Raw genomic sequence first — 15,013 nt, forward strand, 5'->3', positions numbered from 1 at the left:
ATCAGAAATATAACTATGATTCAGTTTTTCATCATGTAGCAACTCATATTTTATGAGTGACAGAAAAACTGTTGTCCTTTGCATGCTGAAACAACATATTGGCTCCCCACTTCCCTAAATATTGGTTCCATACCCCCAGACAGGAAAAATGAATTTATTGTATTTAAGTTATAAAAGCCGGGGGAGGCAAAGTTTCTAAATCCAGTTAAGTCATAGATGCTATATTTTTGGGAAGTATGGATATGATAAAATGATTCCCAACACAGTTTACAAGAACCAAGTCTAAACAGGAGGTGGCAGAGAGCAAGAAACATAAATTTTATTGACATTCTAGTAGTGTATGGTCAGTTTTAAGACATTTTTAAACCTAAAATATTATGTTAATGGTAAAAACTCTGCTTTTTGTCAAAACAATGCATTTCTCAAAGAGTCAAGAAGATTGCTTGAGGGGAAAGTAGCTATGAGATCAATAACATTAAATTAGCAGGAATCTTGAGATTCCTTTCAAGGGCTGGGCAGATGTTCCTGTTTCTAGAATATTGAGATATTTGCTTAGGTACTGTGAAAAACGGAGAAAGAAATGTCCTTGCGTAAAAGAGTCAAAACATAATTGGCCTGTTAATAAATAAATAAATAAATAAATAAATAAATGATCTGGTTATTCCATTCAGTTGATCCCAGTGATAAAACAGCAAACATTTTTAGAAAATGAAGAAGTCCTGATCCTGAATACTTCTACAGTATTGCCAATTTCAGTTGATGCTGGAGCATTTTAAAAGGGCATTGGCATAAATGCAGCAGTGTTGGGTATTGTAGACACTAAAGACATGTAATTTATTAGTTAATAGCCTTTTAAATATGTTTTGAACTTGATGCTTTTGGTAAGTTGTTCCTGAATTATTACAGTGTAACAGTAAATTGCTAACGCTGTGTCTCTCTACAATTCAGCAATTCATCAGTGCAATATGAACAAGGCTTCTATAGGAATCCAATAGACACAACTGGAATTTTTTTCAAAAGGATATGATCTTGGTTACAGAAATGTAGAATTGCAGCAGTTTCATCTGACTTGAAAAGCTCATTTAGACCTATGCAGCCAAAGTTGAGAGCTCCCTTGGCAGTAATTGTAAAATGGGACATGGACTTTGCATTTATGTGAATCAGTAGCCTAAGTTCATTTAAACGCTACGTGTATGTAGCATGAAATAGATTACCTGCTGTTTTCCATTTAAGTGTTCATTGAATGTTTGGGCCACAAAATAAACTGTGGTTGGAAACTAAACCCTTATTAAATACAATGAACGCACATTCATAATTTCTATGTTAGGAGATTTAGAGGGACACCTTTGGGCTTTAGCTGTTTAAGAGCTTTAAGTACGGTAATGTATAGCATGCAGATATTTCCTCTATGACTATTCCTTTTTGAATGGGCTATTACACAAGACTACTTAATGCATCATTACCCATTCTATTACCCTGTTACATAGTTACAGAACTGTGATTTTCTAATTTCAAAGGAGGATTTGCATAATGTGGGGCAAGCCAGGGAAAATCACTTGCAGAAAAATGGGTGATGCACACATTATCTAAAGGCCATGATTTTACCCAGTTTTTTACTGATGGTTTTAACATGCTAAACGGCTGGTTTTAGGACTGATCCCAAGATTGCAAATTAGGTAAAAGAAATGTGTCATGGTACATAGGAAACACCAATTTGTAAGTAAAATATTACAGATGGAGTATCTGGGATTTTCAGTATTTAATCACTGCAATACTTCTTTTCAGGAATTATTATCAGAAATATAACTATGATTCAGTTTTTCATCATGTAGCAACTCATATTTTATGAGTGACAGAAAAACTGTTGTCCTTTGCATGCTGAAACAACATATTGGCTCCCCACTTCCCTAAATATTGGTTCCATACCCCCAGACAGGAAAAATGAATTTATTGTATTTAAGTTATAAAAGCCGGGGGAGGCAAAGTTTCTAAATCCAGTTAAGTCATAGATGCTATATTTTTGGGAAGTATGGATATGATAAAATGATTCCCAACACAGTTTACAAGAACCAAGTCTAAACAGGAGGTGGCAGAGAGCAAGAAACATAAATTTTATTGACATTCTAGTAGTGTATGGTCAGTTTTAAGACATTTTTAAACCTAAAATATTATGTTAATGGTAAAAACTCTGCTTTTTGTCAAAACAATGCATTTCTCAAAGAGTCAAGAAGATTGCTTGAGGGGAAAGTAGCTATGAGATCAATAACATTAAATTAGCAGGAATCTTGAGATTCCTTTCAAGGGCTGGGCAGATGTTCCTGTTTCTAGAATATTGAGATATTTGCTTAGGTACTGTGAAAAACGGAGAAAGAAATGTCCTTGCGTAAAAGAGTCAAAACATAATTGGCCTGTTAATAAATAAATAAATAAATAAATAAATAAATAAATAAATGATCTGGTTATTCCATTCAGTTGATCCCAGTGATAAAACAGCAAACATTTTTAGAAAATGAAGAAGTCCTGATCCTGAATACTTCTACAGTATTGCCAATTTCAGTTGATGCTGGAGCATTTTAAAAGGGCATTGGCATAAATGCAGCAGTGTTGGGTATTGTAGACACTAAAGACATGTAATTTATTAGTTAATAGCCTTTTAAATATGTTTTGAACTTGATGCTTTTGGTAAGTTGTTCCTGAATTATTACAGTGTAACAGTAAATTGCTAACGCTGTGTCTCTCTACAATTCAGCAATTCATCAGTGCAATATGAACAAGGCTTCTATAGGAATCCAATAGACACAACTGGAATTTTTTTCAAAAGGATATGATCTTGGTTACAGAAATGTAGAATTGCAGCAGTTTCATCTGACTTGAAAAGCTCATTTAGACCTATGCAGCCAAAGTTGAGAGCTCCCTTGGCAGTAATTGTAAAATGGGACATGGACTTTGCATTTATGTGAATCAGTAGCCTAAGTTCATTTAAACGCTACGTGTATGTAGCATGAAATAGATTACCTGCTGTTTTCCATTTAAGTGTTCATTGAATGTTTGGGCCACAAAATAAACTGTGGTTGGAAACTAAACCCTTATTAAATACAATGAACGCACATTCATAATTTCTATGTTAGGAGATTTAGAGGGACACCTTTGGGCTTTAGCTGTTTAAGAGCTTTAAGTACGGTAATGTATAGCATGCAGATATTTCCTCTATGACTATTCCTTTTTGAATGGGCTATTACACAAGACTACTTAATGCATCATTACCCATTCTATTACCCTGTTACATAGTTACAGAACTGTGATTTTCTAATTTCAAAGGAGGATTTGCATAATGTGGGGCAAGCCAGGGAAAATCACTTGCAGAAAAATGGGTGATGCACACATTATCTAAAGGCCATGATTTTACCCAGTTTTTTACTGATGGTTTTAACATGCTAAACGGCTGGTTTTAGGACTGATCCCAAGATTGCAAATTAGGTAAAAGAAATGTGTCATGGTACATAGGAAACACCAATTCCCTTCACAGAGCTACAATTCGCCGAGTGGTTTAACAGTCAATCCCTCTTCACAGGGAATCTCCTAACAACTCTCACCACCCTTAGCAAACTACAGCTTCCAGAATCCTTTGGGGGAAGCCACAACTGTTTACAGTGGTGCCCCGCTAGACAAATGCCTCGCTAGACGAAAAACTCGCTAGACGAAGGCATTCGTCTAGCGGGAGGCTGCCCCGCAAGACGGAAAAGTCTATGGGGCTGCCTCGCAAGTCGAAAATTTTTCGTCTCTTTTTTTTTCGTCTAGCGAAAACCGCGGTTACATTGCCGCTTCGCTAGACGAAAAACCCGCTAGATGAAAATACTCGCAGAACGAATTATTTTCGTCTAGCGGGGCACCACTGTATAGTAGTATCATAGAGCTTTTAAACGTATGGTGTGAATGTGGCCTAAGTCAAAGCACATGCAACAGAAAGAATCATATACTGCTGCCCTGTTTACCCCAGTCTTTACTTTCCTGCCATGGGCAAGTTTTAAATTGCAATCTCTTCTATGCAGAGACCCGTTCTCATGTGCACACTGTAAATAATATAAATTGTGTATTTTTATGTTGTGAAACACCCTCAGATCTAATGGGTATAGGGCGGTATACAAATCTAAACAACAACAAACATATGAACCCAAACTTGAAGAACTTCTTTTGTTCTCTGCTTAGCTTTTACTTTCTATACATAGGTGAGAAAAGTAAATCCAGATTCATAAATATAGTGCAAGCCAGTTGCTTTCAGCTTATGATTACTTTCAGTTATTAGGGGAAATGGCAAATGGTTTCAACTACCTAAGTAAGTTTATGTAGTGTACCACAACAGTTGGTGTGGTTTCGTGTCCGTTGTATTAGACTGAGAGATGCATGTGCCTTAGCAGTTGGAATACCTCATTTAATGAGATCGTGAAAGGATGACAGTTACTTGGAGTGTTCATTGATAGTGTTCTTGTGAAATACAGCATGTCCTGTGTCACACAGCCATACCGCTCATTCCTTGGCTGATACAGAACTGGCACTGATAGTTGCTGCAGCTTATTGCTATTTACATGGCAGGCCAAATAGCATTTGGTTGAAAGTTACTTTCCTTGTGATCATAGCGTACTGGAAAATGAGAGAAGCATGGACAGTCAAACCTTTGTGATTTCCTGCATAGTGGTTATTATCTGTCATACAAGGTCAAACAGATAAGGTCTGAAATGCTTTTTCTGTCAACAACAGAGAGCTCATACAATAATAAGAACCCTTAATTGTGATGCAGTGCTTCATGGCCAGTGCTCTTCCTGCTCACTAAACCCTGTTACCTCATCAGCTTCCAACACCTCCTCCTCCCAATCTGCTTCCTCTTCCCCCTCTGACCACTCATTGTTGTCCCACCACCAATCCCCTGGCTCTGAGCCTTCTTCCCCCGGGGGTTCCCCAGCTTGTGCCTCACACCACTCCTCTGCATCCAGCCAATCCATGACACCAGACAGGGTGCAGCTGGTCCACCAGCTGAAGCTGATGGAAGACACTCCATGCCACCAAGGCCACCTGAACCTCAAGTGACAGCAGTGGATCCAGAAGTACCTTCTAGCTGCATACTCACTTCTTCAGAAGGAGTGTAACTCCATCAAGTCCCATCCATCTGGTCTAAGGAACCACCCTCTAACAGTGCCTCAGTCTTACCTGGATTGAGCTTCGGTTTATTGGCTCTCATCCAGTCCATTGCCAAGGCAAGACAACGGTCCAGTACATCCATTGCCACACTTGAAGATGTAAAGGAAAAGTAGAGCTGTGTGTTATCAGCATACTGCTGCTATTGTACTCCAAAACTCCCAATGACCCCACTCACTGGTTTTATGTAGATGTTAAACAGCGTGGGGGATAAAATAGAACCCTGAGGAACCCCACATTAAAGGTTCCATGGAACTGAAGAGCACTCCCCAAGCATCACTCTGGAAACAATCATCCAAGTAGGACTGGAACTGCCGCAAAGCAGTGTCACCCACCCCTAAATCAGAGAGCCGGTCCAGAGTATACCATGGTTGATGGTATGAAAAGCCACTGAGAGGTCAAGGAGAACGAACAAGAACACGTCCCGTCCCCCCGACAGAAGTCATCATACAGGGTGACCAAAGCAGTTTCTGTGCTAAAACCCAGCTTAAACCCTGATTGAAATGAATCTAGAAAACTATTTTCCTCTGAGAGCACCTGGGTCTAGTCTGCAACCACCCACTCAAGAACCTTGCACAAGAAAGGGATATTGGTAACTGGCCGGTATAGTTACAGTACTTAGATTTTCTGAATCCAGGGAGGGGTTGTTGAGGAGGGGTTTTACCATTGCCTGCTTGAAGCAGGCAGGGACCACTCCCTCTCACAAGGAGGCATTAATCATCTCCCTGGCCCAGCCAGCTGCCCCCTCCCTGCTAGTTTTTATCAGCCAAGGGGGCAAGTGGCTGCCCTGACCAATTCAAGCACCTTGTCTGCATCCTCAAGCCTTACTAACTGAAACTCACCTGACATAACAGGACTAGACAGCTAGTTTTATGCAAAGTGCATACTTTTGGCAGCTTCTGATCCAGTTCATATGCTATCCTTTATTGGTAGCACACTAAGGCTTGCTTCTTCCAAAAAAAAAAAAAGCAGATAAGGTAATGAACCTCTGTCTGAACTGTACTACCTCAGACTGCAGATGGGAGTACATGATTAAATGATCCTTCATACAAAAAACATTCCTTGTGGATTTAATGTAAATTGGGGAAGGAGCATTCAGTCATGTGAGTTCATGCCTGCACAGTCTGGACCTAGGTTTATCACCTCAACAGCTGTTTGTGGAACTAGGCCTAAAGTTTCTATGAACCAGGTTGCACTCATTACAGAGGGTAATTCTGCTATTTATCCACAAGCATATGCACTGAAATGGTAATAATTTTCTGAAAGGAGAAGGCAATTGATACATAGTTATATATGTATAGTTATACACACATATGGAAAGCTATCTTTCTTCTTCTTTATGCTATCAATGTTTCCATGCAGCTTACTTGATATTTTGATTCTGCACAATTAACTGCTGACTTTGGTATTTCCTACGCATAGAATGGTTAGCAAACCATGCAAGCAATTATGGGAATATTTCAAAATCTGAATTAAACCCCATGAGTATCTGCAGGTGCAATATATATGCATGTCTCATGGGTGCTGTTACTTGAAGCTTGAAAACAAAGTTGTATAGTGCACCATGTTTGCTTCTGCTTACAATTTGAACATGCTGCAGCCTTGATCATACCAGCTAGTTTGTAAAGGGTACTTGTGTGGATAACACTGTTGCATTTACAGAGGATTGAACCAAATGTCCTTCAGATTATTATTAGACAATTCTGTGCAGTGTCCAGCATGCATGCATCACAATAACTGTTATGAGTAGATAGGATTCAGATTGTGTTTGTGAATTTGAACTCCTGATCCACACATTTCTAGTCCTCCTACAAACGTAAGAGCTTTACAAGATCAGAACAAATGCCCATCTAGTTCTCAGATTAGCCAACCAGATGCCTGTGAGAGGCCTGCAAGCAGGACATGAGCACAACAGGGCTCTCCTGCTCCTGTTGCCCAGCAACTGGCATTCAGACTTCAGTAGTGTACCACCTCTGATACTAGACGTAGTATCTTGGCATCATGACTACACAGACATTGACCCGTCTAATCCCCTTTTCATAGAACCATATAATTGGAAGGTACCCCGAGGGTCATCTAGTCCAACTCCCTGCAATGCAGGAATCTCAACATGTCGTCCCCCATCCAATTTGAAACCATACCGGACCCTGCTTAGCTTTGCATATGTGCTAGCAGTTTTACTGCTGCACCACTTAAAGCTACTCAAGTTGGCATCCATTACTACTACATCTTGTGGGTGGTGACTTCCATAGTTACGGTAAACTCAGTGCTATGTGAAGATGTACTTCTTTTTGTTTGTTCTGAATTTTCTAATAGTCAGCTTAACTGGATGAGCCTGGTTCTGCTATTATAAGAGAGGGAGGAAAGCTCTAATTTCCTTTCACCACTCAGTGCATAATTTTATGTCTCATTAATACGTTACTCCTAAAGTCTTTTATAAATAAAAAAGCCCCAAGTGTTGCAAATATGTCCTCATCGAGGAATTGCTCCAGCCCCATTTAGGTCAGTGCTACTCAAAGGCAACACCATCATAGCCCAGGTTGGATGGTGTACTTCAGGGACTAAACATGATACTAGTTTTTGGCATATTGTGTGTGGGGGTTGCTAGTCTACCATCTCAGATAGCTTGAGAAGCACTTATTCAAGTCACCCTGTTCCAGTTGTACAGTATCCTGTTTGAGGTGTAGAGAACTGTTCCTGTGATAAACAGATTCTAAGTTATATATTGCAGTCAGCTTCTTGCCCTGTCATAGAATCATAGAGTTCGAAGGGACCATGAATGTCATCTAAACCAACCCCTGCAATGCAGGATTTATTTGCCCAATGTAAGGCTTGAACCCACAACCCTGAGATTAAGAGTCTCATGCTCAACCAACTGAGCTATCCCAACTTCATGGTCTACTTGTTGTTGTTTCAAGATGAACAGACTGCCACTCTGGAATCATCTCCATCCCTGGCAAGGAAGATTTATTGGGAAGCAAAGATAGCATTCTTCTCAGTCCCATTCATACTCCTTGGGTAAGGCGGCCGCATGATAAGAGGAAAGGAAAGGGAGATAAGTGGGCTTCTCTGCATGTCAGTCTCTGTGTAATAGCCCCAACAAACATTTATAGAGCAGGTAGTTTAGAGAGTAAGGTGCCACCCATCTTTTGAACCATTAGAAATTACATCCTATTTTTATACATTTTCCTAGAATCTCAGATAGTGAAGTAAAGCTATGAGTAGGGTTTCTTGAAAATTGCTTTTCCTCTCATGTTATCTTATACTACCACAACGGCATCAGAAAATCACTGCATGGTTCTCTTTTCAAGATGCAAAATTACTGAAATAACATCTGGGGAGCACAGATAGATTTTGAAGAGAAGGAGATGAAAAAGTAACGATAGGAGGGCATTGCTGCCCATCACAATGCCTTTCCATTTCAAGAACACTAATTGAACCACATGGTCTGGCAATTTGAGAAAAACAGGAAAGCTGTCTTGTATTAGACTTTTGTACTAGATTGAAGAAATTGTGTGGGGGGGGGAGAGAGAGAGAATAAAATGAAAGCACAAACTTAGATTGCTCAGCTTGACCTCCTGAGTGGTTTTCTTCTACTCATCAATCAACTTAGACAGCCGTTGCTCATGATTTATGAAATATTCACTGCACCCGAGAGAATATTGTAGGATAAATCCTTAAAACATCTGCTTTTTGTTTAGCTTATATAAAAAAAAATCGAGTCTCAGTTACTTTGTAGCATATATGTAATTAGCTTAGGGAATTCAGTACCATTAACTTTTGTAAGGGATTGGACAGATTCCCAGGAATGAATACAACTATCTGTAGCTCTCTGCTGTGATAGCTAGTGGCCATTACCAGGTCTTATAGTAAGGGGTTCCATACATTGTGTTTTTTGATGAAGAATTACTCTCTTTTGTCTGTTGTTCCTCTGGGTTGCTTTGAGTCCTAATGTCAGGAGGGAGTTGGTGGTGTAAATATATTCACTTTCTCTCCACCATGCCTCAACATAAATATTAATATAGCTCAGGTGTTAAAGTATTAGCTGGAATTGGACTCCACAGTCACTTATGGACACTGTTAAGACCATATTCATGGAAGAAAATCTTACTCAGCTACGAGTGATTGCTAAAGAAGAAGAGCAGGTAGGGGGGAGGAACCCAAAGATTTGTAGTATTTTTTAAAGGGGGGAAAACCTTTAAATGAACCCAGGGTGCCTGTGTAGACAGTCTTGAGTTAGAATGAATCAAAGGGCCTTACTCAGTATGGCAGCTGTCTATGTTCCTAATGTGTTCTGTGCATGCTCCATGATAATGGGGTGCTGGCTGATAGATGGAGCAGAAATGGGGTGGCAGGAAAACTTAAAAAAAAGAGCACTCCACGCTACAATATCTTAGTTGTGATTTCATAAATATCAGGCCCCCTCACCCTAGTTACCTCCCCATCCCAATTTAGAAAGTCCCAAACATTTAGCCTCTCCTTATAAAGAAGAGGTTTTCCAGTCCCAGTGATCAGTTTGGCCTGCTCCTTTCTGCCATTTCTCGAACTATTTTTTTTTTAAAAAAAAAAAACAACACAACAGGGCAGCTGGACCTGTAGCCCCCCCCCCCTGAATTAACTGGACAGTTTCCACTCACACTTTTCAAGCAGTCCACTCACACTTTTCAAGCAATTCACATTCGTCTATGGTATCAAGGAAAGGAGTTTTCCTATCTGGATCCTGAAGAGTCCCGCTTTTCCATTACAGAACTTTGCCTTACTGATAACTTTCGCTAGCAAAGCGTTAGATTTCCTGTTGTTTTTGTGTGTGCGCGCTCGCGCACGTTTCCTTTTGCTTGATTCCCAAACTAAGAGGTTCCACGCATCCAAGCGCCCCCAGCCCCAGCGACTATTTTTTATTTTAAACTGGTGGTCTCTTGGGATGTGCGGGTGGGACTGGAGCAGCAACCTGTGGTTCGAGCCCAGGGTGGCGGCGCGGTTGGGGTTTCGGTTTAGCCCACAGCCCCCAAGCGGCCTTTTGCCTTTCACCTTCCGAGGGAGGGCGCTTCTGTCTCTGGCGAGGTTTTTTTTTTTTCCTTTGGCGTAGACGCCGCTCGTTTCCTCCTGAGCGCTTTTCAGGAAGGCGCGCCGCGAGAGGGCGGAAGGCTGGAGGGCGTCAGTCGAGCTCGGGGAGCCTCTGGTGGGCGTGCCTCGTCGAAGCGCACCGCTTCAGCCGCCCGCCCTATCTCCCTCGCACACACGCCCAGGAGGCGGCGAGAGCCAGGCAGCCTAGTGCTGTGCCTGGCCAGGCAGAGGGACTCCGGCAACCTCGCTGCTCGGCTACGGAGGTTTGGGACTCTGGCTGGGTGTCGAAGGGCGCAGGAAAGAACGTGGCCACCATGCCTGGCAGCGACACCGCGCTGGCGGTGGACAGGACCTACTCGGACCCGGAGAGGCACCGGCGCTTCAAGACCCGGGTAATCTTTCTATTCTGCCCCCTCCATTCCCTCCTCCTGCAGGCTCCCTCGCCTGCCAGGCTCGGTTTCGTTTGGAAGCGCCCGGCGCTGCTTTTCTCATCGGCACTTGATCGAACTGAGCCAGCGCTGCAAAACCTTGCTGTTTAGTTTGATTCAGGATACCCGCCGGCGTCCCTGTCGCCCCTGCACTCTTTGGGGTGGTTCAGGGCTTAAGCTCGCTCCAGGTTTCCATCTGGGGACGCGCCTTTCGTCGCCTCTGGGTGTTGTCGGAGGCAGGTGTCATGTCCCCAAAACAGGCTCCAGTTCAGCAGCGTGCCATTGCGATGTGTCAAATGTCAGGTTTCAACTTGCCTTGCTGCCCGGAGGAGCAGTCGCTGGTGACTGGGCATCCGGCCCCCGCTTGCATTTGCTCCTCTGTTTAGTAACAGTTATCCGGACTTGGGACATTGTGGGCGCCTGGGTTGGGAGAGCTGCTAAAAATTAATTGGAGGAGAGTCTCTGAAGGGCTTTCCCCCTTTCTCTGAAGACATTCCATGCAGGCATTCTGCACAGGTGAAAACGCTCTGGTTATTAAAGCTAGGATTAACCACTCCCTAACTATTTGAATGTAATTTTGCAAACGTTTGGAACGAAGTGTTTGGCACCCTGAGCTCAGCCAGTATGTGGCTGTTTGCTGTGTTGAAACAGGTGGGCAGTGTCCTTGGAACTCAGGGCAGTCAAAAAAGTCAGGAACCAGGAGCTGGATATGCTGAACCAAATACAGTATGAAATGTTCTGGAACGGAAGGCCTACAAATGCCATATTCGTAGTCAGGATAACCCCCAAGCTAATTGATAGTTGTGGCAAGAATGAGCTTATACATATGTTTATATTTACTTGCTTTGATATATGCTAATTGGCTTGCTTTGATGCTGTACTTATCTGTGGACCTTGGGATGATGGGCGCTAGGCCCAGAGAGGGGAGAAACTTTGGATAGCTGTCACCCATCCCAGGTGTGATGGGAGATTCTGGACAAACTGACATATGCTGCTTTTTGCATAAAGGATGTAAACGTTTGCTGGAGTGCAGACAAATCATGACAACCTCTCATTGTTGCAGTGTCTGTCCCGTGTGTGTGTGTGTGTAAAGGCAGCAGTGTTCTGCATGCTGTGTTGTAAAGTTTGCACTCTTAATTAATAAAACACTTGAGCTGGCCATTCTGGCATTTTTACAGCCTTTTTTTTGTATCCCTGCATCAAACTACTTGCCTAGGCCCTCCTTTGGGCCTGCAGTTCTGAATACTCAACATTTGCTCTTTTGACCTTATGGCTAGGTACACGTTAGCAGTTTAAAATGCAGTGAGGTTGTGGTGTCTGCTTGTTGCATTTCAGGTTGCATTTCCATGGTGCTGTACACACCAGAGAGGAAAGGGGCTCAGCTGGGATGTCTTCACCTGATGCACATTACCTTTTTGGTTTTCTCACTCCTGCAACCCACCCAGCAAGCCATTCATGGGGCTGTCATCTGTGCATATGCTGTCGTCTGTGCATGTGCAATAGCTGTCTCAAATTTACACACCTCCGTATAACTGCAGAGTGAATGTGGCTTATGCTTTCAAACTGAATGGAAGCTGGTTTAAACAGTTGGATGGGGGAAACATCAAATAGCAGTATTTCTCAAGGAACTCTAGATATGGATTATAGCTAATGTCATGTGTAAAGGTAAAGGGACCCCTGACCATTAGGTCCAGCTTCAAACATCAGTAGTGGGAGTGCACTGGAGCCAGAGTAAATGGTAATGTGTGCACAGCTTAAAGCTGCTAGGACCTGCTTGGATGCGATCAGGGCAATGGCACTGAGGATGGGGGTTATACCCATGAGAGTTTTTTATGATATAAATTGTTGTTGTGGAATTATTAGTCCCACCGGGGTGAAATCTGGGCTAACAGTATCTTAGATAATAATAGATCAGGGAAATGGCACAGGGGAAAGGGTTAACTCTCCCACTTTGACCAGGGTTGATCATCTAATAAAAAGTAGAGCATGCTAGGGCTGGTTTTAAAGTAAAGTTGGGCGATCCCACTGACATCACAGGCAGTATCTGCCAGTGCCAAAGATTCTACCGCAGCCAGCTTCTGCTCAGCAACAATTGTGCTGTGCGGGGCAGGAACCAGCAACTTTGGACAGCAGAATGATCCATTCTGTACGATTATTATTTCATAACTGGAGTGTTACATTGAAATTATTATAAGATCTGAGTTTTGGTTTTAGAAGAAAGATCTTCATAATACCTTCATTTTAAACCAAGTCTATTTTGCTTTCGGTTTAACTAACATGAGTTTGGCTAAACTGAGAGAGGCAGTGAAGGATAGGCGTGCCTGGCATGCTCTGGTCCATGGGGTCACGAAGTGTCGGACACGACTGAACAACTGAACAACAACAACAAAAAATGGCAAAGACGGAGCTTGAATAAAATTAAGTAAATGAGAAGACCACATGCAAAAATCTAAAGAGTGAAAAGCAAGTCAGGTGTTTATTATTTGAGTGTCTAAAGCGGGGGTGGGGTATGGCATTGGTCTGCCCTCTCCCCAGGCACTTGTAAGATTGCCCCATGCCTCTTATCCTGAATTCTGTCGTAGGCAGAGGGGTTAAGTCATTCCTGCCAAGTTCTCAATACACAGTTTGTGGAAAGGTTTCTGTCTGCCACTTTCACAGCTCCACCTCCTTGTCATTGCCACCTTGCTTGCTTCATCCTCTAGCCCCTGGTGATTTTCCTCTCTTTGTGACATTTGTGTTCCATTGGTTGGGTCCAGGGCCCTTTAAACAGGACCTGTTGTCAACATCTTTGCCCCCTTGACTGCACCCACCTGCAACTGATGTCAGGAGCTGCCAGATATGACCACTGAAACAAAGTTTTGCTGTTGGTTTGGCCCATTATAGGAACTATTCATTGGCATCTGTTTGTCTTAGAAGACAATGGGAAAGTGTACCTTCGGGGGTGAAATAAAACCATTGTATAGTTACAGCGCCTGCTGTGGCTGTACAGATCGATGCAGGAGAGTGCCTGGTTGGCTTGTTCAATGATACTCTAACCTCAAAGCTCCCATTGAAGCAGGCTGACAGTGCTGGGTCAGTACTTTATGGACTGGGAGCTGCCCAGCTTAAGGCAGGTGGTAGCTGACCAGTGAGACATGATGATTACTCCTACTGATTAAGGCAACCCATAGCAGTTCTATCTTACAACAATCAGGCTGAGCTTATAAATCATAACTGCTGCCTCCCTTGTTGTTTTTGCTGTGTTAACAGCACCAAAGTGAACTCTCTGGGGCACAAGCCAGGGCAGTGTGTGTGGAGGTCCTGGGCTGCCCAGACAAAAGGCTCCTCTCTCAGCCTTGCTGATGTGGTCCAAAGGAAAGGAAAGCAATACATTTGGCACCAGCTTGGCTGCCGGAGCTGCCGGAAGGATGCATACAAGACTCCATCCAACTGCCTTCGGGACTCCGCTCTGGATTTGTATAGGGTTTGCTCCAGTGGTTCTCAAAGGGTGTAGACTGCCACACTGGTATGACAGGAGAGGATGCAAGTGTGGCCGGGAGATTCTACAGTTCTTCACATATTGTTGTGAAGCGGGGTTTTCAACTCTTAACAAATACAAAAGGTCAGAAAAGAGAAAGACTTCTTTATGTTGATGAGGAGATTAGAATTTGCTTGTCTCAAATATAAATGAGATTACCCGGCAAAAGCAAGCTCAGACCTCTCTTTGAGTTTGTGTACATGCTTAAGATACATATGTAAGAGACTTGTTTATAATTACCGGTATATTTTGGGAATGATTCATGCTCTTACATAGCTGCATTGTTTTATACTTTCTGGATGTCCTGTGACCATAGGCTAAAGTAGCTGTATTATGTATTGTAAATCAAGCACTGCTAGGAGTTCTTTCTTTTTTCTTTTCCAATTTATTTCTTATCAACTCAAAAATTGGCATGGTGCGAGCAAATTTGTATTCTGAAAGTGTGGCCCAGAGAAAAAGCTTGAGAACCCCTTGTTTACTATTTAGCCATTTCTTCTTTCCATGACGTCCCACAAGGCAGTGAGTATGGATTGTTCCTCGGGGTTTATTTCCAAAGCCTTTTTCATGAAGGAGCATTGTGGAGGTCTTAGGATCAGTGTTTATGACTGTTCTGCACCAGGTTTCCTTCCTAAATGACTAGTAAAGGTAAAGGGACCCCTGACCGTTAGGTCCAGTCGTGGCCGACTTTGGGGTTGTGGTGCTCATCTCGCGTTACTGGCTGAGGGAGCTGGTGTACAGCTTCCGGGTCATGTGGCCAGCATGACTAAGCCGCTTCTGGCGAACCAGAGCAGCGCACGGAAACGCCGTTTACCTT

General features: G+C 42.7%; 1 protein-coding gene across 4 annotated transcripts in view; it reads left to right on the plus strand.

The window, feature by feature from the left end:
• The window catches only part of TMCC3 (transmembrane and coiled-coil domain family 3), a 92,414-nt gene that overhangs the window by 42,251 nt on the left and 35,150 nt on the right, over positions 1 to 15,013 (plus strand). The window contains exon 1 of one of the 4 annotated variants that reach the window (XM_033162122.1): positions 10,422 to 10,646. The exons of the other annotated variants lie outside the window; for them this stretch is intronic. Coding sequence (XP_033018013.1) covers positions 10,569 to 10,646 — 78 coding nt within the window. The 5' untranslated portion in view covers positions 10,422 to 10,568. Of the gene's footprint in view, positions 1 to 10,421; positions 10,647 to 15,013 lie in introns of those variants that run through there. 4 annotated transcript variants of the gene reach the window in all.

The sequence above is a fragment of the Lacerta agilis genome, chromosome 10 (genome assembly GCF_009819535.1).
Source record: "Lacerta agilis isolate rLacAgi1 chromosome 10, rLacAgi1.pri, whole genome shotgun sequence".
NCBI lineage: Eukaryota > Metazoa > Chordata > Lepidosauria > Squamata > Lacertidae > Lacerta > Lacerta agilis.